The sequence below is a fragment of the Hibiscus syriacus genome, unplaced genomic scaffold (genome assembly GCF_006381635.1).
Source record: "Hibiscus syriacus cultivar Baekdansim isolate YM2019G1 unplaced genomic scaffold, ASM638163v2 tig00110328_pilon, whole genome shotgun sequence".
Taxonomy (NCBI): domain Eukaryota; kingdom Viridiplantae; phylum Streptophyta; class Magnoliopsida; order Malvales; family Malvaceae; genus Hibiscus; species Hibiscus syriacus.
The window spans coordinates 1,747,914-1,772,878 of NW_024062685.1; the positions used below are offsets into that span (position 1 = coordinate 1,747,914).

The 24,965-nt window shown below is 33.6% G+C and overlaps 1 protein-coding gene and 1 pseudogene across 1 annotated transcript; one reads left to right on the forward strand and one right to left on the reverse strand.

Annotated features, from left to right (window-relative positions):
• The first annotated feature begins 6,009 nt into the window (after nucleotides 1–6,009).
• On the forward strand, nucleotides 6,010–13,128 carry LOC120118265 (phytol kinase 1, chloroplastic-like). The gene is made up of 6 exons (XM_039138353.1): nucleotides 6,010–6,321; nucleotides 6,417–6,484; nucleotides 6,596–6,727; nucleotides 12,454–12,569; nucleotides 12,706–12,820; nucleotides 12,892–13,128. The coding sequence occupies exons 1-6, from the start codon at nucleotides 6,025–6,027 to the stop codon at nucleotides 13,076–13,078; spliced, it is 915 nt and encodes a 304-aa protein (XP_038994284.1). The 5' UTR covers nucleotides 6,010–6,024; the 3' UTR covers nucleotides 13,079–13,128.
• Nucleotides 13,129–18,013: 4,885 nt separating this feature from the next.
• Nucleotides 18,014–23,923, reverse strand: LOC120118832 (annotated as a pseudogene).
• Between the last annotated feature and the right edge of the window lie 1,042 nt (nucleotides 23,924–24,965).

Below are 24,965 nucleotides of genomic sequence, written 5' to 3' on the forward strand. Positions count from 1 at the left end.
AAAAATTGTGTCTTTTTATCTTTGTCCTATTTTTTGTTCCATGAAAAGGTCAAAGAGGGGCAGCTGTCGACATGCATTTTCGTCCGACTTTATATTTATACGTTAATTCATGTCATATAAATAATGTATAATGTATATGCATATAATATATACATATTATGTTGTAAATCATATAGCATAAATATATATATATATATATATATATATATATATATATATATCAATATATATTATTACATATTTATTTGGTTATTTTATTTTTCAGGTCCAACAGTTACTTGCCCAAACAGCGGGTAACCCATCACCCATTACAACAGTAGCCCAAAAGACCAATAAGAGACCCGACCCGAGACCCGGGTTTTGATAGAAACCCGAACCGGTCCATCATGTGTGCAATCCTATGAAAGTTAGGGTTTCTCTCCTTTTGCCTGAGCCACCAGCGACCCTAGCCCACTCCAGCCGTAACCAAAGACCGATTTTCTTTGTACAATAGCAAATATCAGCAATGTGTGACACAAAACACCCAACAAACACGAGTTTAGTGGAAATATGACTCTCTAAAAATAAGAATATTTTAGACTATATAAGTACGTATTTAACAGTGAAAAAGGTGAGCTTCCCTTGTAACATCCTCAATACCGGGTTAGTGATTAAAGTGTAAGATTTTAAAATTCAATGACCAGATAAGATGAATTGAAAAGGTAAGGAATTAATTGAAATCTATGGTGTAGGATGAATTAACAAATGAAGGAAGAAGAAATGGGCAAAAAGGTCATTGAACAAGGGATGAAATAAAATATTATTTGGGGTTATTTTATAACCCACATGGATCACGTTTTGGGAAACATAGTTTCCATATATTTCTCATCATCATCTTCTTCTTCTCCTAAACGTGAAGCCCCAAGCCAAGGTGAGTTTGATTTTTTTGGTTAATTCTTAAAATTCAAGTATGGTTTTGGTTAAGGAAGACTTAGGAAAACATGATGGAGATGAAAAAGGTCATAGAAACTCAAAGATTTGTAATTTATGAAGGATTAAAGATAAGAAGTGGATAAGTGGAATTTTGAATAAGGATGTATAAATGGATTTAGAAGCTGAAATTGACTTGTCATAGGTGTGAATAAGAAGTTATAAGTGTTAAATCAAAATTTGGATAACATGGAAATTTGGGTATGATTCTTAACTTTAAGAATTTGTATGAAATATGGTAGATAATAAAGTGTTGGAATGATATAAGTTAGTTAAAATGATTATAGTTGGGTTTAGTGGTATGAAAGGAGTTTTGTATGAGGAAATCAGTGAAGAGTTGATGAATTTCGGGTGAAAAGAATCATGTTTTGGGCAGAGTGTATCGGTACCCTATGTATGTGTACTGATACCCTCTTGAACGAAAAATCACAGAATGCAATAAGGGTACCGATACCTTAAGGAGTGTATCGATACCCCCTAAAGGGAAAATATTTGATATTGATTCATTAAATTCATTTAAGCTATTAGTATCAAATTACAAGGTTTAGTTATTTGATAATTACCGTAAAATGTATATTTATGTAGATTCTGAGACTGAAGCAATTCTGGAACATTTGGGGAAGTAAGATTGATCGAGGGAAAGACAATGAGATATAGGTGAGTGCAAGTTTAATTTGTACTTATGTTATAGAAAAAATATTGGCTTGCGATGAGCAAGTGACGGAGTTACTATGGTAAGAAGTGACTCCTAAAATGTTATTTGATTTGTGATTCTTTTGTGTGCATGAGTACATGAAAATGAGTATGTTTTATATGTTATTATATGTGATATGATTTACATCAATATATGAAATTATAATACAAGCTATGTGTATTGATATAAGTGATTATATAAAACTGTGAGATAAGCTATATGGCATTGATATACGGACTATATGAAAGTATGTACATGAATACATGTATAAGTTTATATGTTATTCTATGTGCTATGTGATGTATAAATTCATGAGTAAAGGCATGTGTGAATATGATTTGTATGCATTATATGTCATGTGAACATAAGAGAACAGAACATCAATTATATGATATGACATAAGTGGTTACATGAATATATGTGAAATAATAAAAACTATGAGACATGATCCATGCGATTTCCTGAATATATGATACATGTTATATGATATGAGATAGATGGTTACACATACATGTGGTATGTGACAGAAGAAAAGAAACATGTGATCATAAGTGTAATTATATGAATCATAATGATAGTGCCCATGTTATGTGATATGAGAGCTAGGGGTATAGTTGGCATGCCAAGAGTCAAGGGTTACCTACGTCTTTTGGGACATATGGATAGGATTACCTATGTCTTTCGGGACATATGAACAGTATTACCTATGTTCTTCGGGACATATGGACATATTACCTATGTTCTTCGGGATATATGGACAGATTATTATACGAGCTGTGGTGACAACATATGTGTGCACAACCTCAAAATACTCATATATCTTAAGTTCCCGGTAATGTACATGGGCTTATAAAAGATATCAAAAGTGTTTGCATTATTATATGATATCATGTTATTATTGTTTACACTGAATGACATGTGTACATGGGCTAATAAAGAGACAATAAAAAATACAATATATGTGATGTATATGCTTTTGGTGATATGAAATGATAAGTATAAGATCATATGATAAATAGAGATTATGATAATGATGGTATATGTATATGTATTCATTCTGTTACGTGAAATGTTCTATGATTTCTATTATATGTTTTATATGCCTCACTATGTCAACGACTTAGCGTGCGATTATTTCACACGTATGTTCCAAGAAGAGGAAGATTGAAAAAGTTATGCAAGACAGACCAGTTTCTCCTTTCCAAAGATGAAAAGAAATGAATAGTTTGTACTTTGTAATACTGATTGTGGTTGGCATGTAAATAAAGGTTTGAATCCGATATGTTCTAATCAGTTTTGTAAAATCAGATGATTGAGTTTTGTAATATTTTAAACATGTATATGTAAATGATAACTTTATAGTGATAAAAGGTTACATTTTTATGAGTTTTATATATGTTGGCCGGAATTACTATAGCAAGGTATCGGTACACTGTAGCAGGGTATCAATACCCCTGTAGCATTCTGGAAAATTTTTAGCATCGGTACTGTTCACGGTACTATTCATATAGTAAAGTACTATTCATAAAAACGTTTTTCTTTAAATTTATTATAATGAAACATAATTCAACAATATATGACTGTATTTTCTTAAAATAAGTCCAAATGTTCTGTTATTTTGTAAGGATATTATTTTAAAAAGTCAATGTGACATCTCGAATTTGTATTCGGGTCGAGTACAGTTTGGGGTGTTACATCCCTTCCCTGATCAGGGGAATTTGAGAGAGTTTAGACTCTCCCCCCTTGTTTTCTGGAAAAGAAGAGAGAATGAGGAATGAAAGAAAGGAATCATGTTTGGGGCTTAAATATGCTGACCAAAATGACATAGTTTTGGCTCATCTCATGTTTGGGGATAATTTCATTTTAGGTCATCATTTAGGTAATATGTTTATTTTAGTCATGAAATAATATGGGTTATTTTATGTTCAATCCTCTTTATTTCGCATAGGTTTTATTTTAGTCACTTTAGTTTATTTACAGATTCGGTCCTCATTAAATATTATTACTTATGATTTGGCCATATTATTTTATTCATGTTTTATTTTGGTCACTAATGTAAATTAATTTCTTTTTTTATTTTTTATTTCAAAATTTAACCCCTTTATTATTATTTTATTTTGTTTTTTATTTGTTTTTTATTTGTTTATGTTTTTTATTATTTTTTGCTTAATTTCACTTATCTTTATTCATCTATTTTTTTATTGTTAAATTAATATTTTTTATTTATTTTTGTTTTCATATTTATTTAATTTTTTTTTCTTTTGATATATTTTTATTTTTTTCTTTTGATTTATTTGATATATTTGATTTTTCCATTTTCCCTTTGATTTATTTAATATTTATTTGTTATTTGTTATCTAACATTCTTTTTGACCATTTTTAGAGGAATTCCAACCAATCAAAGGTAAGTAATTTGAATCGAGTTTTTTTTAATTTTAATTTAAATTTAAATGTTTCGCAATTAAGACAACCGACAAATTAATCGGTGTCTAAAGGGCAATACAAGGGTGCTAATCCTTCTTTGATTGTAACTGACTCCCGAACCCGACACATTTCTGGTAAAATACAGATCAGATAAGATGGTGTCCGATCAGCCTAAATCTTTTTTAAAATGATTGGTGGCGACTCTAACATGTTCTATTTAAGTTGAAGCCCAATCCGGGCTTACCCGAAAGATGGCCGCGACAATATTAAAAGTTTGAAACATATTAAAATTTTCTTATATTAATATCTTAGTTAAATTTTAAAATTGTTTTTTTTATTATTACTAGTAATTGGGGTTCAGGTACATAACTTAAAATTATAGTTTACCTTTCTCAAGTTTGGAATAGGAATGAAAAATTTATTCAGACTTGAATTTTGTTCTCATTTAATTTTATAAGGTTTATTTTTTTAAAAAAATATAGGTTTTAAATAATGTTAAATTGAATTCATAGAGAGAATAAAAATCAAATTTAAAGTAAAATAATTCAATATAAATAAATATTTTTAATATCATATCAAATTTTATTTACTATATATTTGATGGCGTCCTTTAACTTTTACATTAAAACTTGACTTAATACAAAAATAAAGTGTTCAAATTATGTATTGAAAAACGTTTTAGTGTTTAAAGAATTTTTCGTTAAAAATAGATGTCTAATGTTTTAAACATTATATTTTTAGGTCTATGGACGTTATCCACTGTTAAAAATCTTCGTTAAGTGAAACATGTCACATTCTGGTAATTTTGAGAATTTATTTAAATTTTTTAAAAATAATAACATTTTTGTAAAAAAAAAAAGAAAACAACAGCAGCCCCTGTGCTACCTTCACACTCCCCCTCCATAGCCGCCAACTGGCCAGAGGTGACTGCCACTGCCACTGTTATCAGCACCGGCGTCAACCCTCGATCAAACCCCCATTGACTTTTCATCGTAATATGATATCGTTTGTTGTGGAGAAGCGTTCACAGGTTCGTAGGATATAATAGTCGTTCTTCGTCGATTCCGACGTTCAAAATCCACACCGCCACCACCATTTGAACCACTGTACAATTCCGATCAAAACCCAACAATTCGATGATGACCATGATGGCCGGTGACCGTTTGGGTTGAGAAATTGAAATTGAGAATCAGGGATTTAGATTTTCGGGATTATAGGTGACGGTAAGAACAACGATTTATCAATGTGTGGGTGCGATGGGTGGGTGACCATTCGACGATGACGATGGTGGCCGAAGATTGCTGGTGATGGTTGGTAATGGGGTTAAAATGAAAGATTTTAGTTTTTAGGGTTTTTTATAATTCCATTAAAAATTGGGTCTTTTATAAATATTTTTATTTTTTATTTAAAAATACTATTTTTATTATTAAAAAATAAAAAAATATAGACAACTAAAAGTATAACTAAAAAATATTACACTTATTTTGAAAAAAAAAATCTTCAAGCACTGAAATATTTTTTAAAGCATAGTTTGGTAATTGAACCTTTAAACTTACTAGAGCTCTCTTAATAATTCTAAATTGGCAATTTCAGTGCCAAATTCCATTTCATCATTTTAATATAGAAAAGCCCAATGGGGAAGTGAAAAGGTTTTGTTAAAGCGTTGCAGTAGCATTTGGTTTCACATTGTTTCATTTTACAAGGCAAAAGCATTGCCAAATTCAGCTTTTACAGTTGTCAGTCCTAGTTGGGTTCTGACAATATAAATCGTACATTGTACTCGCTTTTCATTCATTGGTTCCACTGTGATCCATAAATATTGTTTTGTACGGTCACACATATATACACACATAAAAGGAAAAAAAAGAGAAGATCTTAAGGAAATATCAAGACTAGTGTCCCATTTCTTCTTTTTATTTCTCCTCTCCTCTGTTACGATGAGTCTTTCTTTATCCTTCACTCATCCAATCATAAGCCGCCATGTATACTCCGCTGCATTTTCTCATCCTATTCCTCTTCATCCTCCCCGTTCTCTCTTTCTCTCTCCTTACACCCCCAACAAGTCCCGTTTCCATATTCTCTATCGCGTGCCCCATCGCGCCACCGCACTCTCAGCCACTGCTGTAACCGCCTCTATCTTCCGATACACCGTTGCTTCCGCCACTTTCTTCGCTGGCGCTTATGCTCTCGCCTTCACCTTCGATACGCTCAACCGAAAAGAACTCATTCAACAGGTTTCCTTTTTCCCTTCTTTAAAATATATTTTCCACTTTATCAAAAACTTTAATTCATTTTTTCGTATTTTCGGGGGTTAATTAATTTTTAACAGAGTTTAAGTAGAAAATTGGTGCATATATTATCTGGATTACTTTTTGCCATTTCGTGGCCAATATTCAGGTAATTTTTAATATTTTTATGCTGGAAATATTTATTTATTTGAAAAAATATATATTCTGTTAATTAAATTAATTAATATTGTAGCTGATCCTCATTTATTTTGAAAAATAGCAACACCATTGAAGCTCGTTACTTTGCATCTCTGGTCCCACTTGTGAATTGCTTAAGGCTTGTAATTCATGTCCTCTCTTTGTCTGATGATCAAAGCATGGTCAAATCTGTGACTCGAGAAGGAGATCCCAAGTAAAATTTTTAATTCATTATTTTAGTAATCCATATGTTAAAAGATAAATCTCAATTATTTGGGTTGAATATTTATATTTTTTTTTGAAAGAGTTGTACTTTGTATAAATAAGTGTACAAAATATACCATTTCAAGAACCTCATTAAAAAATCTCCCTAAACTTTTTTGAAAGAAAAAAAGTATGTCTTGAGATGGTTAAAATCAAAAAAATATAAACTAAACTTACAAAAATCGAAAAAATTCCTCAATCCGACCATCATAACAAATCTGGCCGAGCACAAAGAAAACAGCCTCCTAACAATGAAACTACACTGAATCTCACAATATTACAAGGGCTGAAATTCAGCAGCAAAACCAGACGATGAAAATCTACAGAACAACGTGCTACCTAAAGCAAGGAAATTAACACAGAGACAGCAACCAACGAAAGCATCAAATCAAAAGAAAAGCACTCGAACATCGAGCAAAATCCTGTATACAAGGAACCTTCTCTGGACACAAGTAATGCATCCAAACACCAATTTACAATAATGCTATATTAAATATCTGATCTACTGTGAAAACTGTCCTCGAATCTAGATTTATTTCTACTAAGCCATATAGTCCAAATCAACCCAAAGAAATCGATATGCCATAAGTAACAGATTTTTCCTTCTAATTTTCTGAGAAAACTAGATTTGAATTAGCTCATTAACGTTACTAGGAAAAACAATATTGACTTCCCATACCTCACACCATCGTTGCCATACAAGCCACGAAACATCACAATGAAGCAACAAATGATTTTGATCTTCTATAAAGCATTTGCAAAAAAATGCAAAGCTGATTAGCGTTACAATCAATGCCTCGCTTAACCAATTCAGTAACTACTGGTAGTCTTTGATGCTTAGCTTTCAAAGCAGAAATTTTAAGCGGAACATACTTGCACCATACTCGATTCCAACTAGGATCTTCCTCCTTACCAACTGAATCCATTTTGGAGCAATAATCATTCGTATTATAATTACCATCAGCAGAGCCTAACCACTTTAATCTATCTGATCCTGGACCTGAACCAACAGCTCTTTCGAGTACGAACATGAAATCCCTCCAAACATCCAATTCCCAAACAAATAAAACTCTTCTGAGAAATATATTCCACTCCCAGACATTACCAACCCAATACCCGAATTCTACAATACAACCAAATTTTTTAACAGCAATCCCATAAATTCTCGGAAAGGCATTTTTTAAAGAACGAAAATCAGTCCAAAAATCGGACCAGAACTCAATTCTGGACCCATCGCCCATAACACATCTTATTTCAGAAACGAAACCATCACCATACAAAACTGCCGGATTAATAATGTCTCGCTACAACCAAGAAGATTTCCGATAAGTAGTAGCTCTAGGCAGAATCGATTTTGGGACATAATTATTCCTCGCAACAATAATATTTTTCCACAAACACTCACTGTCCTCTGAAAAACGCCAAATCCATTTATTCAGGAACGCTCTATTTCTAGTCTTGACGTCGAAAATACCCAAACTCCCATGAGATTTCGGACCACATACATTAGTCCACTTAATCTAATGAATCCCTCTAACAGACTTAATATTCCACAGAAATCTCGCTACAATTGAATTAATCATCTCGACTACACTTTTTGGGATAGAAAATAAGGACATGAAGTAAATCGACAAGTTGATCAAAACATATTTAATTAGAGTAATTCTACCCCCAAAAGAAAGCAATTTACCTTTCCAACTTTGAAGACGATTTCTTACTTTGTCAACGATAAGTTGCCACATCAACTTGGAGTTCTTGTTGTACCCCAGAGGAAGACCCAAATACGTGGTAGGTAAACTTGCCCAGCCACACACAATCGAATCATCCCATTCAGTAACCTTACTATCTTCCACGTTAATCCCATAAAGATTTGTCTTCTTCATATTTAGCTTTAGCCCAGCCGCAACCTCAAAGATTTTGGACACACGCCACAAATTTTTAATATTTTCAGCATTCACTTCAGAAAAGAAAATGAGATCATCAACAAATTGAATGTGAGATACTTCTACTCCAGACCCAATTCTAACCCCTCGACACAAACCATAAGCCATCGATTTCTTAAGTAGCCCACTATAAGCCTCACTAACTACATTAAACAGAAACGAAGACAACGGACACCCTTGCCTGAGACCCCTCTTGATTGAGAAACTCTTAGAAGGGCATCCGTTAACTAGGACAGCAATCGAGGGCGTTGAAATAAAAATATTAACCCACATCCTTCATCTTCTGCCGAAGCCCATTTTTTTAAATATTAGACTCAAAAAGTTCCAGTCAACTGTATCATAAGCTTTGCTGAAATCCGCCTTAAACAAAACAATTTCTTTCTTACTTTTCCTCAGCTCATCCACAACTTCATTTGCAATCAAGGAACAATCTGTAATTTGTTTCCCATCCATAAAAGCAAATTGTGTATCCCCAATAACTTCTCCCATAACACTAGCCATCCTTCTCGCCAAAACACGAGCCACAATCTTATATAAACTTCCTATCAACGAAATATGCATGTAATCCTCCGGAACAACAGCTTCGGATTTTTTAAGATGAGAGCAATAAAAGACTTGTTGAAGGAAAAGTCTTCAACGTTCCCCCGATAAAACTCATCCATAAAATGCATAACATGAACTTTTATGGATAACTAGAATTTCTTGAAAAAATCCAGGTTAAATCCATCCGGGCCCGGAGCTCTTGATCCATCTGACGCTTTAATAGTGAGCCAAACCTCTTCTTTCAAGAAAGGACAATCGATGAATCTTCTAGAGGATGCAGTGATTCTTTTGAATTGAACATCGAACTTCTTCACCGGTAGAGTTCTAACCTCATTATAGCTATCTCTAAAGTATGAAACGAAAGCGTTTTGGATATCAGACTATTTTTTGTAAATAGAATTCTACAGTTTCAAAGACGAAATGAAATTCCTACGACCTCTTTGAGTTGCCACCAAATGAAAAAAATCTGGTATTTTTATTCCCCTCCTTGAACCACTTAAGCCTTGATTTTTGCAACCATTCTCTTTCTTCCTTTCTTAAAACTGTCCAAAGCCTTACTTTCAATGACGTGATCTCGGATTGAATTGTACAACTGCTCGGATTCGACAAGCACAAGTTCTCTAGAGAAATAATTTCCTTCGCAATCTCCAAAGACGAATCACTGTTATTTGCACGGATAGCACTATCCCATTCCTTAGTCACTTTCTTAGCTGACGACAACACAAACTGCACACCTTTACCAATGTTAGCTTCACAGATACCTAAAATTTTGTCGAATAAAGTATGATCATCCACCCAATGATTAAACCATTTAAAGGGCCTGCAAACCTTTTAAACTTCTTATTTCTCAACACAACAGGATTATGATCGGACAGACTTCTAGGAAGGGTCCACTGAATCAGATTTGGAAATAGGCAAGCTATTTCAGTCGATATAAGAAATCTGTCTAGTCTACTTGCTGCCATATTCAAACCTCCCCTAAACCAAGTGAAAACACTCCCATAAATTGGAACCTCAATCAAATCCCACATAGATATAAATTTTTAAAAATAGATATGGAGTTCGATATATCATGCCCACCTGTTCTTTCCAAATCCGATCTCACAGAATTAAAATCACCTCCCACTATAATCGGCAACTTCCAATTATCAATAACTTCATTCAACTGATCAAAAAACATCGATCTATCACCATGCGCATTCGGGCCATAGAAATTAATGATGCCTATTTCCATGTTCTGTCGAACCAACATACCTTTCAATGCTACAATTCTTCTAAGATTTATATGACAAGAAGCACGAAATAAACTACTATCCCACAAAGAGATCAACCCACCTGACGCACCTTCTGCAGGCGAGATAATCATTTCCATATTAAGACTACCTTTTAACCTTCTCTCAACATAAGCAGAAATTGAATTGGCTTTAAATTCTTGAAACAATACTACATTCGGTTTTTTAGATTCCACTACCCGACTAATATCCCTAATCTTTTCATTCCTCCCTATACCTCTCACATTCCAAGTTAATACAAATAGGTCGTATTCCATTAAAAAACAAAACCCTCAACTTAGAACAAGGCACAGACAAGAGACTTTCTCAGAGATTACCCGACGTCTCCACAGATTCCAATCTATCAAGCACCCTCTCTCTTGAGACTAAAAAATGCATTCCTAACGCCTCACCCACTATTAAAGATGCTTCTGCTTCGTTCCTTGAATCCAAACGTCTTCCTTGACTTCCCTCAACAAGATAGTCACTGGGATTTGGAGGACGTGTTAAATTGACATTCAACCTGCGGCCTCTAGCAGACTTGTTCTTTCTTTTCGATGCTTTTTTGAGCATTGAAATTTTCCCCTTAACTGAATTACCTCTCAATGAAGCACACAGACCCATCTTCGCCAAAACTGAAATAGGAATAACAGGGGAATTATTTGTAGTTTCCCCGAAATTAACGATATGATCATCAACCCTAGAATCCTTGCCCAACAGCTGCAACGAAGAAACTTCTTCAATTTGCACATCCATCAGTCTATAGTTGTTAGATAAAGATTGATACAGTCAAGATTGGATTGCTCCTCTGTTCAGTTCCAGCAGCCCAAAACTATCGTCTGCATTCTGGATCTGCAGCCCATTATTGGATAACACAGGAACTTCATATAAACCCTCTGCTCCACCATCCGTATCCACCACTTTGGAGGTATGGTGATCCTATCTATTTCCCAACAACCCATAAGCACTTCTCTGGCCCAACGAGGCAACATTCTTGTCTGCAACCGAACCACCATCATCATTACAGTCCGACCGGGACCTTGTAACTATCACCTGCTCTTCTCCTTCAGCTTGCCATACTCGACCACCAGCTATGGTACCATCAATGAACAGTCTACTCTCTTCTTGGATCTCTGTACGAATGTTAATAGTAAAGACTTTACCATTAACCATGAATATTTATATTTCTAATATTAATAGTGCTTAAATCCAAAATATTAAGGAATAACAATAATTTATTTACTACGAGGATGTTTGGTTCGTGATTTAATTTAATAACAATTACTAAATAAAATAAGTAGATAAAGATTTGGTCATCATTTACTAAATTATTATTTCATTTCACCCCATCTATGCGACAACACCGAAAAGAACTCATTCAACAGGTTTCCTTTTTCCCTTCTTTAAAATATATTTTCCATTTTATCAAAAACTTTAATACATTTTTTAAAATAAATAGATAAATAAAATTAGTATTTAGAATATATACTTTTTTGTAATCACCTTAGTTAATATAAAAAAATTAATTATGTCTGCTTATTTTGGTGAAATTGTAGTTTTGGTCCTTATGATTTACTCGATTTTAAAATTCATTAGTCTAAATAGTTCAGACATTTTCTTCTTCTTAAAAACACAAGCGTATCACTAATACATACATATATTTATGTGTTATTTTATGATACTTATGCCATATTTGTATCTCTATGCTTAAAGAGTTTTAGTATTTTATATAAAATAACAATTTGTTATATATATATATATATGGATTTTAACGTGTTATTTTAAAAGAAATTATATACCCGTTTCGTGTTCATATTAATTTTTTGAGTAACATATCAAATAATTTTGTTTATAATAATTGATCAGATTAATATAATATATAATGGGTTAATGCTTTTTGGATTTTTTTTTAAATGCAGGGAGTTGCTTAGAGGGCCATTATATTATGTGGTGAGCTTGATGATGTGTACTCTGTTGTTTTGGCGTGAATCTCCGGTCGGTGTCATCTCCTTGGGAATGATGTGCGGCGGAGATGGTATACAATTTCCCTCTTACATGAAAAACAATTAAAAATATAAATAAAAACATGATATAAACGATCGAAATTTGTTATGATATGAATTATTTGATCTTGTATAAGCATATAATATAGGTAGGTGTGCATCTCACAGGTGTTGCAGATATAATGGGAAGAAAATTTGGGTCATCCAAGCTTCCTTATAATGAAATGAAGACTTGGGTTGGCAGCATTTCCATGTTTGTTGCCGGATTCTTCATTTCTACCGGGTGAGTTACATACATTTATTAGTCTTTATATTCTTGATTTTTTTTCCTGATGTGTTGGTGAATGAATGTAGGATGGTGTGCTTTTACTCGGCTCTTGGATACTTCGAATTGGATTGGGGATGTGCAATTCATAGGGTTGCTTTGGTTTCTCTAGTGGCAACTGTGGTTGAATCTCTTCCGATTTCCAACTTAATTGATGATAATATTTCTGTTCCTCTTGCTTCCATGCTTGCTGCCTATTTCACTTTTACATACTGATTTCTTCCTTTTTCTATCGTTATGTTCATTTTGTTTCTTTTACTTTTCAATGTAATGTTCAAGTTTGGATACGCTAAGGATTCGGCCTAACATCAATTCAAAACATGTTAATCTCCGGTTGTGAGTTAACACGCCACTTGTAACCACCCAAACCCGACCTAAAAAAATTAGGTCGAATCTAGAGCCGCCAATTAAATTATTCTCTCGAATAAATTATGTTCAATTCAAAACTTAAAAAAAAATTACATTATAATTAAAGAAACAATTCTCAAATTCAAACTTCATAATTTTTTTTATTAAGAACAAATGTTTGAGAAAAATTCAATTTAAATAATAAATAACTTGAAGTGCATCCATAAACAGTTTCAATAATAACAATAATGTCCAAAGTCCCATTGTATATCAATTCCAAAATATAAACAAAAATATGATGGAAGAAAAGTCGAAAAACATACTGAAAATAATAGTTTTGTCTGAATAAAGAATGTGATTCTCCAAGTACAATATCATCTAAATCTGAGTATTTGAAATAAAAACTATGGGGGTGTGTAAGCTATTAAGCTTAGTGTGTCTCTAAAGTGCAATCTGACAAACAAGTTCGAAATGCAAACATATTCACAGTTTGAGTTATAATATTCGTGGTCCAAATGAAATACAAATGTAAATGCACCCATATGCCTTATACACCATCTGAAGAGTAAGTTCCTTAAAACCACTCTAACTATAAAAACACCTTCCGAAGTGGGTCTGCCATAAGGTAAGGGTCACTGAATCCGAAGTGACATTCACCCCTTCGAGTGAATGCACTTAACTTCCCATATCAATCCCTTTACATCATGATAAACATATTCAAATATAATAAATATTTATACAATTTTGAAGTTCTAATACATAACATAAAATTCCCAATCTAATATATCAACATGCTTCACATAACACATATGTATGTGACATAACATGTAACCCCCTCAGACCGATGCGTATAACCCGATCCGATCTCTAGTGTCATATTAGGGCCATTGGAGCGACCCACTGTAAAAATCTCAGAAAATTTAAAACTTTTATTAAAACATGTAACTAACAAATTGATTTATCATTGTTCAGAAATAAAACATGTTTTCATACTCGTATATAAAACAAAATACAATTACATGCCCCCTAATCACATGTACCATACTCTGTAAGCAACGCCGGAAGAACTCCCTTATTGATATCGATAACTGCACTGGTACAATTCTTTTAACCTGCAATGATGAGTAATAGAGTGAGCTTCGGAAAGCTCAGTAATACAGAACTACCTGATGATGCTAAAGGACATGCAGATAAATGGAAAGCCATAATTTCCGTATTGAATCAGACGTATACAAATTTTCAGAATAATCTGATGTTCCACTGGTAGTTCATCGAATAGAATCCATGAATATCTCAGTTCATAGGAAGCAATCATAGTATCACGTTTTTAGGATATCGAATAGGATGTCTAGTGTGTTCCAACAATACAATAAAATCATAATAGGTACACTAATCAAATGATAGTTCAGTAAATCTCATAAATCATATTGTAGTGGAGCTTTTTAAACTCGTAGTTTAAAACCATCGTATAAAGAGTTTAACCTAAAAGAACATCCTAGGGCCTGAGAGCCTATCCAAGAAAGTTTCGGGGCTATGGGGCATACCTAAGAACACATCTTAGGGCCGCAGGGCCTACCCGAGAATGATCTCAGGGCCGCAGAGCCTACCTAAGAGTCACATTAGGTCCATAAAAATTTTACAGCTTGATCAAAGCTGTACTTTACAAAACAGTATCTCCAAGATACAATTTATACCATGATGATACAATTCCATAATCCATCACCATTAAGTTGGTGTATCCATAAAACAGTAACCATAGATTTCAGTGTACCTCATGTTAAAACAATAAAACAATTTATTAATAAAGTGGGAATACACTAGAGAATCCAAATATTTTTCATAGGCATTTTGTAGTTATCAGTATGAATAACATGAACTAGTGCAATTTGATCAGATTCTAGGAACAAAGTCCTATCGAAGAGAATCAATTACTAATTGATCTAATCAGCCATTTAATGTTGATACTTTAGAATTCCATTATGATTCATGTGCATCAGGAAAATGTTCATGAACCTTTATACCGAATGAATTTTAGATTCAGATTTATGGAGAGTGATTCCATTACTCAACCAATCTGGGGTATCCAGAATCCTTTGCATCTGAGTTACTTGTGCGAATCAAATATGACCGGAGTGATTTGAGCTGGTAAGGGAGAAAACACAGATTCAGAACATATACCCATTATATTGATCAATTAGATTATCAAATAATTGGAGTCGCATAACTCCCAGACTAATGCATGTCGACAAGTCCAATCAATGCCCTTCTAGAGTATTCACTCTTTAATACTAACAATTCTTGTCCATAAATCATCTTCGCAATCATCGATGAATAGATCTTCCAACGGTCTTTATTTTATTCCACGTTTCAACGATATCAGGAGATACAAACGTACTTGATTCATGGTTCATGACTCGTAAAGACATTTCATCTTGTAAGTTCAATAGTGTTTCCAGAGTCATCCAATCACATATTTAATCCCCAGTCGTTGAGGTTACTTAGTTTATTTAGCAATCAAATCTATCCCTATTGCTTCAGAGTTTTTCTAGAGTAATTCAGACGTTTCTGAAATTTAGATATATATTGTACTACCTTTTAGTTCAATTTTGTAAATCTGATATTCGTGGTTGATTTGTCTCACGAATATCCCCTTCTTAGCATCGAATGCGCTCTAGAGCTGAGGTGAGCTAATTACTTCCAGAATTATCATAGATCCATACTTGTGAATACTAACACGCATTCAAATGATATTTATTCCATTCAGGTATTGATATAGCTTTAGGGTTGATCTACTTACTTAAATTTTATTTCATTACTTTTAAGGGTAATACAATACCTATGTTTATTTGAATTCCTTAATTAGCCCAAGACATTTACTTAGACTAGGCCATAATGACATTTTGGTCATTTTTGTGTTCAATGTTTTTCCATTCATTTCAAAGCTTGAGGATATCCATTCAGTTCAAAGCTTGAGGATATCCATTCATTCCTGGCTTGGTGATATTCTTGATTCATTTCCATTACAAGGGTATTTTGGTCATTTTACATATCTAGGGTATTTCAATCATTTTCTTCCGTCCAGTCTTATTATTTAATCCAAACTTATCATTTACTTCAGTCATTTCAAACAATTCTGACAAATAAGCAGTATCTATAAATATATTCGTCAAGTACTTACTCGATTCGGTGATTTCCAGGTTGAATGCCTTCTCAAATGTTGGTAACGAATTATCAATAATTTTCCATACAAAAATATGATCTCAACAATTAAATTCGTACTTAATCAAGTTAAGTACGAGTCCTCAAAGTACTTTCTCATTCAAGGTCAACTCGGACTATTTTACCTCTCAAGGGCATTTTCGTAATTTCTTAACCATATAATTTCAGTATTAACTCTTAACAAAAATAATTATAATATAGAGATCCTATGATTAATTTCTTTATTGAACATTCACTGCTCTTGAAATGATTCTCTTAACAACTTCTAGTATCTTGTACAAACCACCTTGGGGTTAAAAACCAGATATCCAAATTTCTAAACAAACTAGCATTTCTTATGCACATCTAAATTTTATCGGATCAATGTCTTTAAAAATCCTTTATCCAACTTCTATGGTCAAATCTTGTCTTTTTAAATATAAGGGTATTTCCGAATTTTACCCTACGGAGTATTCTCTAATTTCTCATCCAAGTACCTTTGATGAAATAAATTATATGTTACAGATCCAAGCTGATTCCTTTATCACTTCATAGAAATTCAAATTTTAATTCTAACAATCCATCAAATTCTTATAACAGACATCTGAACCATAATCATTTACCGAATTTTTATCGTATTCAAATCGAGTGTAGTAATTAATTAACTACACATATGAGACCAATAATATCTTATTCATGCATTTACCAATATTCACATGATCCATAAAGCATAAAGAGGTAGTAAAGTATTACCTCAATTTCTGTGCCATATTGATCGATCATTTTACATTCAATCGAACACCCTCGATCTTTAGTCAACTTCCAATAATTCCTCGGATACCAAAGCAACCAAATTTACATCAAATACTAAACTTAATTGAGAAGCTAACTTGAATCCAAAGGTAAAATATGGAAAATGACTTACCGAGTGCGAATTTGGCAAAACGAACTTCGGATTCGGACCCAGGACGTCGAAGAGAATCCAAAATATGCCTTTTTCAGGTATAATCAAATACGCTGCCATAACCTCATTTTTCTCGAATTTGAACTCAATATATTGATTCGAGCTTTTAATTTTTCTCTCACGTACCGGACCATCAAAATATGAACTCGATTCCAGATAATTTCCTCACCATAAAAAAACTTATTAGAATCTAAATATAATTTGGAAACCCAATTTGCATAACTAAAAACTTGAAGAGCTAGTAATATTTATTACTAACATCATGGACTAAATTGATCTTGTAAAACTATTATGTCATAATTTTAACCACTTGGAAACTAAGAGACAAGGTAAAGATCTCACCAACTTGGATGACAATACCTTGTTTTCCCTTTTTGCATGTTATCTACAATTCCCAACAAACCCACGTGATCATGTTCATGTCCTATTAAACTAAAGAAGCAATTGAAGATGCCCAAACTCACATTGAAAAATCGAAATCACATGGTCACCTTTTGTTATTTCTTCAACACCTTCCCTTACGCTCTCCACGATCCATGCTACCGCCGTTTTTGTTAAACCCGTAATTCATGAACCAGAGAATGATAAGCTGGTTGAGTTCGACCACGTTTGTTTGTCAAAACCCTTTCCAGCCAAGGGCTCTATATTTCAAAGGCTTCAGGTGTAATGTATTCTAATACGGGCATGTGGCGCTTTGATGGTCTCATATACTGACCGATGTCATCACATCAACACCTGCTGCTCGAACCTTCTCCATTGTTTCACAACTTGATTAGGCGTTTCTCCACATCCTAACATTATTGAAGTCTTGGTACGTGTTCCAACAGGAGCATACTCTTTGGCCATCATGAACATCCAATGATGCTTAAAATTAGCTCGGTGATCACGTACATCCCTTTGAAGTTCTTCAACAGTCAATATTGTGAGCAAAGACATCCAACCCAGATTTTGCAACTTTCTCTACACAGCCGGCATCTCCCCGAATCAGGAACCAGGCTTCTATAGCAGCATTTTAGGCTTCAAAGTTTTCAACTTCTCAACCGTTTCCCGCAAAATGCCCACTTCCTGATCAGCCAAATCATCCCGGTCCACGCTTGTAATCACCACGTAATCCAAACCCCACGATGAAATTTTAATTGGAAACTTGGTATGAAACTACCAAGTGATTACGATAAGAACCAAGGATTGAAGCTTTAATGGAAGTGGAGAACCTTAGATAAGATGTTTTGTCAAAACCCAAATGGTGGTGGATAGAGAGTTAAACGGATAAAAACTAAGTTATTTATAGAATGCTGGAACGAAACCCTTTCTTTTTGTATCTGACAAGCAAAATTATTGTGTGGATCCCATGGACTCACATGTCTACTATCGGCTTAGAAACATGTTAGATTTTTTTTTTAAGAAATGGCAACTTGCCTTCAACCATAGAAAGTGTTGGTTGAGCTTGGTTTCCCATTATCCTCATTATCCATTTTAAAACCTAACTTTTCTTTAAAATATCTCATAATTTGCGGCTCTCCTTTATTTTAACTAAAATATATCAGTAAGATCTAAATCAACTAAAAATCAATTTCCCATTCTCTAGAATCATCTAAAATTAATAATAATCAAGTAAGGACAAATTATACTCAAGGTCCCCAAATCTTCATAATATTTCCAGTGAACCTAATATTTTTTTTTAAAACTGTTATTTTAAACTTCATAAAAATTTAACCCCATATTAGGGTGTGACAATTCTCCCCTCCTCAAAATAATTTCAACCTCAAAATTCATTCATGTAACAGAATTACAAAAAATGAAAATTCAAACAATTCTTCCATATCTTCAAGTAGCTTTCACAGAAGTACGGATCCTCCACTAATCCTTAACCAGTTGAGTATATATTCTTATCAAAACTTTTCCTCATTTCAATAAAAGAATCCGAACGAAAATTTCCTTGAAGAATCAATACAGTCTTGGTCACCAGAATAGTCTCATAGAGCAGTAGCATATCTCAATTCCATTTCTAGAGTCGGGTCATAATTTCGTAGAAGAGTAACTCTCAAATGGCTCGTGTAGTAGTTTACAAAATTTAGACAGACGTTACTAGTCTCCCTTTATTAAACGATAGAGTCCTAACGGATGAAAACATAGGTTTGCTCACTACAGATAGAGACTCAACCTTGGAGTTCCGACTCAGAGAAGTACGATTGCAGTCTAGGGGCATGTACTGATCAAACATATTTAGACAATCGACCGGCCGATCTAACTTAAAATTTTTGACTCAAACCATAACTTTGATACCACTAAATGTAACCCCCTCAGACCGATGCGGATAACCCGATCTGATCTGAAGTGTCACATTAGGGCCACCGGAATGACCCACTGTAAAAATCTCGAAAAATTTAAAAATTTTATTAAAACATGTAACTAACAAATTGATTTATCATTGTTCAGAAATAAAACATGTTTTCATACTCGTATAAAAATCAAAATACAATTACATGCCCCCTAATCACATGTACCATACTCTATAAGCAACGCCGGAAGAACTCCCTTATTGATATCGATAATTGCACTGGTACAATTCTTTTAACCTGCAATTATGAGTAATAGAGTGAGCTTCGGAAAGCTCAGTAATACAGAACTACTTGATGATGCTAAAGGACATGCTGATAAATGGAAAGCCATAATTTCCGTATTGAATCAGACGTATACAAATTTTTAGAATAATCTGAGGTTCCACTAGTAGTTCATCGAATAGAATCCATGAATATCTCAGTTCATAGGAAGCATTCATAGTATCATGTTTTTAGAATATCTAATATGATGTCTAGTGTGTTCCAACAATACAATAAAATCATAATAGGTCCACTAATCAAATGATAGTTCAGTAAATCTCATAAATCATATTGTAGTGGAGCTTTTTAAACTCGTAGTTTAAAACCATAGTATAAAGAGTTAACCTAAAGGAACATCTTAGGGCCTGAGAGCCTACCCAAGAAAGTTTTGGGGCTATGGGGCCTACCTAAGAACACATCTTAGGGCCGCAGGGCCTACCTGAGAATGATCTCAGGGCCGCAGAGCCTACCTAAGAGTCACATTAGGTCCATAAAATTTTTACAGCTTGATCAGAGCTGTACTTTACAAATCAGTATCTCCAAGATACAATTTATACCATGATACAATTCCATAATCCATCACCATTAAGTTGGTGTATCCATAAAACAGTAACCATAGATTTCAGTGTACCTCATGTTAAAACAATAAAACAATTTATTAATAAAGTGGGAACACACTAGAGAATCCAAATATTTTTCAGAGGCATTTTGTAGTTATCAGTATGGATAACATGAACTATGCAATTTGATCAGATTCCAGGAACAAAGTCCTATCGAAGAGAATCAATTACTAATTGATAATCAGCCATTTAATGTTGATACTTTAGAATTCACTATGATTCTGTGCATCAGGAAAAATGTTTATGACCTTTATACTGAATGAATTTTAGATTCAGATTTATGGAGAGTGATTCCATTACTCAACCAATCTGGGGTATCCAGAATCCTTTGCATTTGAGTTACTTGTGCGAATCAGATATGACCGGAGTGATTTGAGCTTATAAGGGAGAAAACACAGATTCATAACATACACCCATTATATTGATCAATTATATTATCAAATAACCGGAGTTGCATAACTCCCAGACTAATGCATGTCGACAAGTCCATTCAATGCCCTTCTAGAGTATTCACTCTTTAATACTAACAGTTCTTGTCCATAAATCATCTTCGTAATCATCGATGAATAGATCTTCCAACGGTCTTTATTTTATTCCACGTTTCAACGATATCAGGAAATATAGACGTACTTGATTCATGGTTCATGACTCGTAAAGACATTTCATCTTGTAAGTTCAATAGTGTTTCCAGAGTCATCCAATCACTTATTTAATCCTCAGTCGTTTAGGTTACTTAGTTCATTTAGCAATCAAATCTATCCCTATTACTTCAGAGTTTTTCTAGAGTAATTCTGACATTTCTGAAATTTAGATACATATTGTACTACCTTTTAGTTCAATTTAGTCAATCTGATATCCGTGGTTGATTTGTCTCACGAATATCCCCTTCTTAGTATCGAATGTGCTCTAGAGCTGAGCTGAGCTAATTACTTCCAGAATTATCATCGATCTATACTTGTGAATACTAACACGCATTCAAATGATATTTATGCCATTCAGGTATTGACATAGCTTTAGGGTTGATCTACTTACTTAAATTGTGTTTCATTACTTTTAAGGGTAATACAACACCTAGGTTTATTTGAATTCCTTAATTAGCCCAAGACATTTACTTAGTCTAGGCCATAAGGACATTTTGGTCATTTTGGTGTTCAATGTTTTTCCATTCAGTTCAAAGCTTGAGGATATCCATTCAGTTCAAAGCTTGAGGATATCCATTCATTCCTGGCTTGGTGATATTCTTGATTCATTTCCATTTTAAGGGTATTTTGGTCATTTTACATATCTAGGGTATTTCAATTATTTCCTTCCGTCCAGTCTTATTATTTAATCCAAACTTATCATTTACTTCAGTCATTTTAAACAATTCTGATAAATAAGCAACATCTATAAAATATTCGTCATGTACTTACTCAATTCGGTGATTTCCAGGTTGAATGCCTTCTCAAATGTTGGTAACGAATTATCAATAATTTTCCATACAAAAATATGATCTCAAACAATTAAATTCGTACTTAATCGAGTTAGTACGAGTCTCAAAGTACTTTCTCATTCAAGTCAAACTCGGACTATTTTACCTCTCAAGGGCATTTTCATAATTTCTTAACCAGATAATTTCGTATTAACTCTTAACAAAAATAATTATATATAGATCCTATGATTAATTTCTTTATTGAACATTCATGCTCTTGAAATGATTCTCTTAACAACTTCTAGTATCTTGTACAAACAACCTTGAGGTTAAAAACCGATATCCAAATTTTTCTAAACAAACAAGCATTTCTTATGCACATCTAAAATTTTATCGGATCAATGTCTTTAAAAATCCTTTATCCAACTAAATTCTTATAAAAGACATATGAACCATAATCATTACCGAATTTTTATCGTATTCAAATCGAGTGTAGTAATTAATTAACTACCATATGAGACCAATAATATCTTATCATGCATTTACCAATATTCACATGATCCATAAAGCATAAAGAGTTAGTAAAGTATTACCTCGATTTCTGTGCCATATTGATCGATCATTACATTCAATTCGAACACCCTCAATCTTTAAGTCAACTTCCAATAATTCCTCGGATACAAACAACCAAATTACATCAAAGACTGAACTTAATTGATAAGCTAACTTGATCCAAAGGTAAAATATGGAAAATGACTTACCGGGTGCGAATTTGGCAAACGAACTTCGGGATTCGGACCCAAGACGTAGAAGAGAATCCAAATATGCCTTTTCAGGTATAATCAAATCACTGCCAGAACCCTCATTTTTCTCGAATTTGAACTCATTATATTGATTTCGAGCTTTTAATTTTCTCTCACGTACCGGACCATAAAATATATGCTCAATCCAGATAATTTCCTCACCATAAAAATAATTATTAGAATCTAAATAATAATTTGGAAACCCAATTTGCATAACTAAAAACTTGAAGAGCTAGTATATTTATTACTAACATCATAGACTAAATTGATCTTGTAAAAACTATTATGTCATAATTTAACCACTTGGAACTAAGAGATAGGTAAAGATCTCACCAAACTTGGATGACATACCTTGTGGTTTATCTCTTTTTGCATGTTATCTACAATTCCCCAACAACCCACGTGATCATGTTCATGTCCTATTAAACTAAAGAAAGCAAAATTGAAGATGCCCAAACTCACCTTGAAAGATCGAAATCACATGGACACCTTTTGTTATTTCTTCACACCTTCCCTTACGCTCTCCACGATCCCATGCTACCGCCGTTTTTGTTAAACCGTAATTCATGAACCATGAGATAAGCTGGTTGAGTTCAACCCGTTTGTTTGTCAAACCCATTTCCATGCCAAGGGCTCTATATCTCAAAGGCTTCAGGTGTATATTCTAATACGGCATGTGGCGCTTTGATGGTCTCATATACTGACCGAATGTCATCACATCAACACCTGCTGCTCGAACCTTCTCCATTGTTTTCACAACTTGATTAGGCGTTTCTCCACATCCTAACATTATTGAAGTCTGGTAAGTGTTCCAGCAGGAGCATACTCTTTGGCCATCATTAGAACATCCAATGATGCTTAAAATTAGCTCGGTGATCACGTACATCCCTTTGAAGTCTTCAACAGTCTCAATATTGTGAGAAAGACATCCAACCCAGATTTTGTAACTTTCTCTACACAGCCGGCATCTCCCCGGAAATCAGGAACCAAGGCTTCTATAAGCATTTTAGGCTTCAAAGTTTTCAACTTCTCACCTTTTCCGCAAAATGCCACTTCCTTGATCAGCCAAATCATCCCGGTCCACGCTTGTAATCACCACGTAATCCAAACCCCCGATGAAATTTTAATGGAAACTTGGTATGAAACTACCAAGTGATTACGATAAAGAACCAAGGATTGAAGCTTAACGGAAGTGGAGAACCTTAGATAAGATGTTTTGTCAAACCCAAATGGTGGGATAAGAGTTAAACGGAACCTAAGTTATTTATAGAATGCTGGAATGAAACCCTTTCTTTTGTATCTGACAAGCAAAATTATTGTGTGGATCCCATGGACTCACATGTCTACTATCGGCTTAGAAACATGTTAAATTTTTTAAGAAATGGCAACTTGCCTTCAACCATAGAAAGTGTCGGTTGAGCTTGTTTCCATTATCCTCATTATCCATTTTAAACCTAACTTTCTTTAAAATATCTCAAAATTTGCGTCCCTCCTTATTTTAACTAAAATAATATTTCAATAAGATCAAATCACTAAAAATCAATTTCTCATTCTCTAGAACCATCTTAAATTAATAATAATCAAATAAGGACAAATTATACTCTAGGTCCCCAAATCTTCATAATATTTCTGGTGAACCTAATAATTTTTTTTTTAAAATTGTTATTTCAAACTTCATAAAAATCTAACCTCATATTGTGGTGTGACAATTCTCCCCTCCTCAAAAGAATTTCGACATCGAAATTCATTCATGTAACAGAATTACAAAAAATGAAAATTCAAACAATTCTTCCATATCTTCAAGTAGCTTTCACAGAAGTACGAATCCTCCATTAATCCTAACCAGTTGAGTATACATTCTTATCAAAACTTTTCCTCATTTCAATAAAGAATCCGAACAAAATTTTCTTGAAAGATCAATTCAGTCTTGGTCACCAGAATAGTCTCATAGAGCATAGCATATCTCAATTCCATTTCTAGGGTCGGGTCATAATTTCTCAGAAGAGTAACTCTCATGGCTCGTGTAGTATTTTACAAAATTTTTTTCCTCATTTCAATAAAGAATCCGAACAAAAATTTTCTTGAAGAATCAATTCAGTCTTGGTCACCAGAATAGTCTCATAGAGCAGTAGCATATCTCAATTCCATTTCTAGGGTCG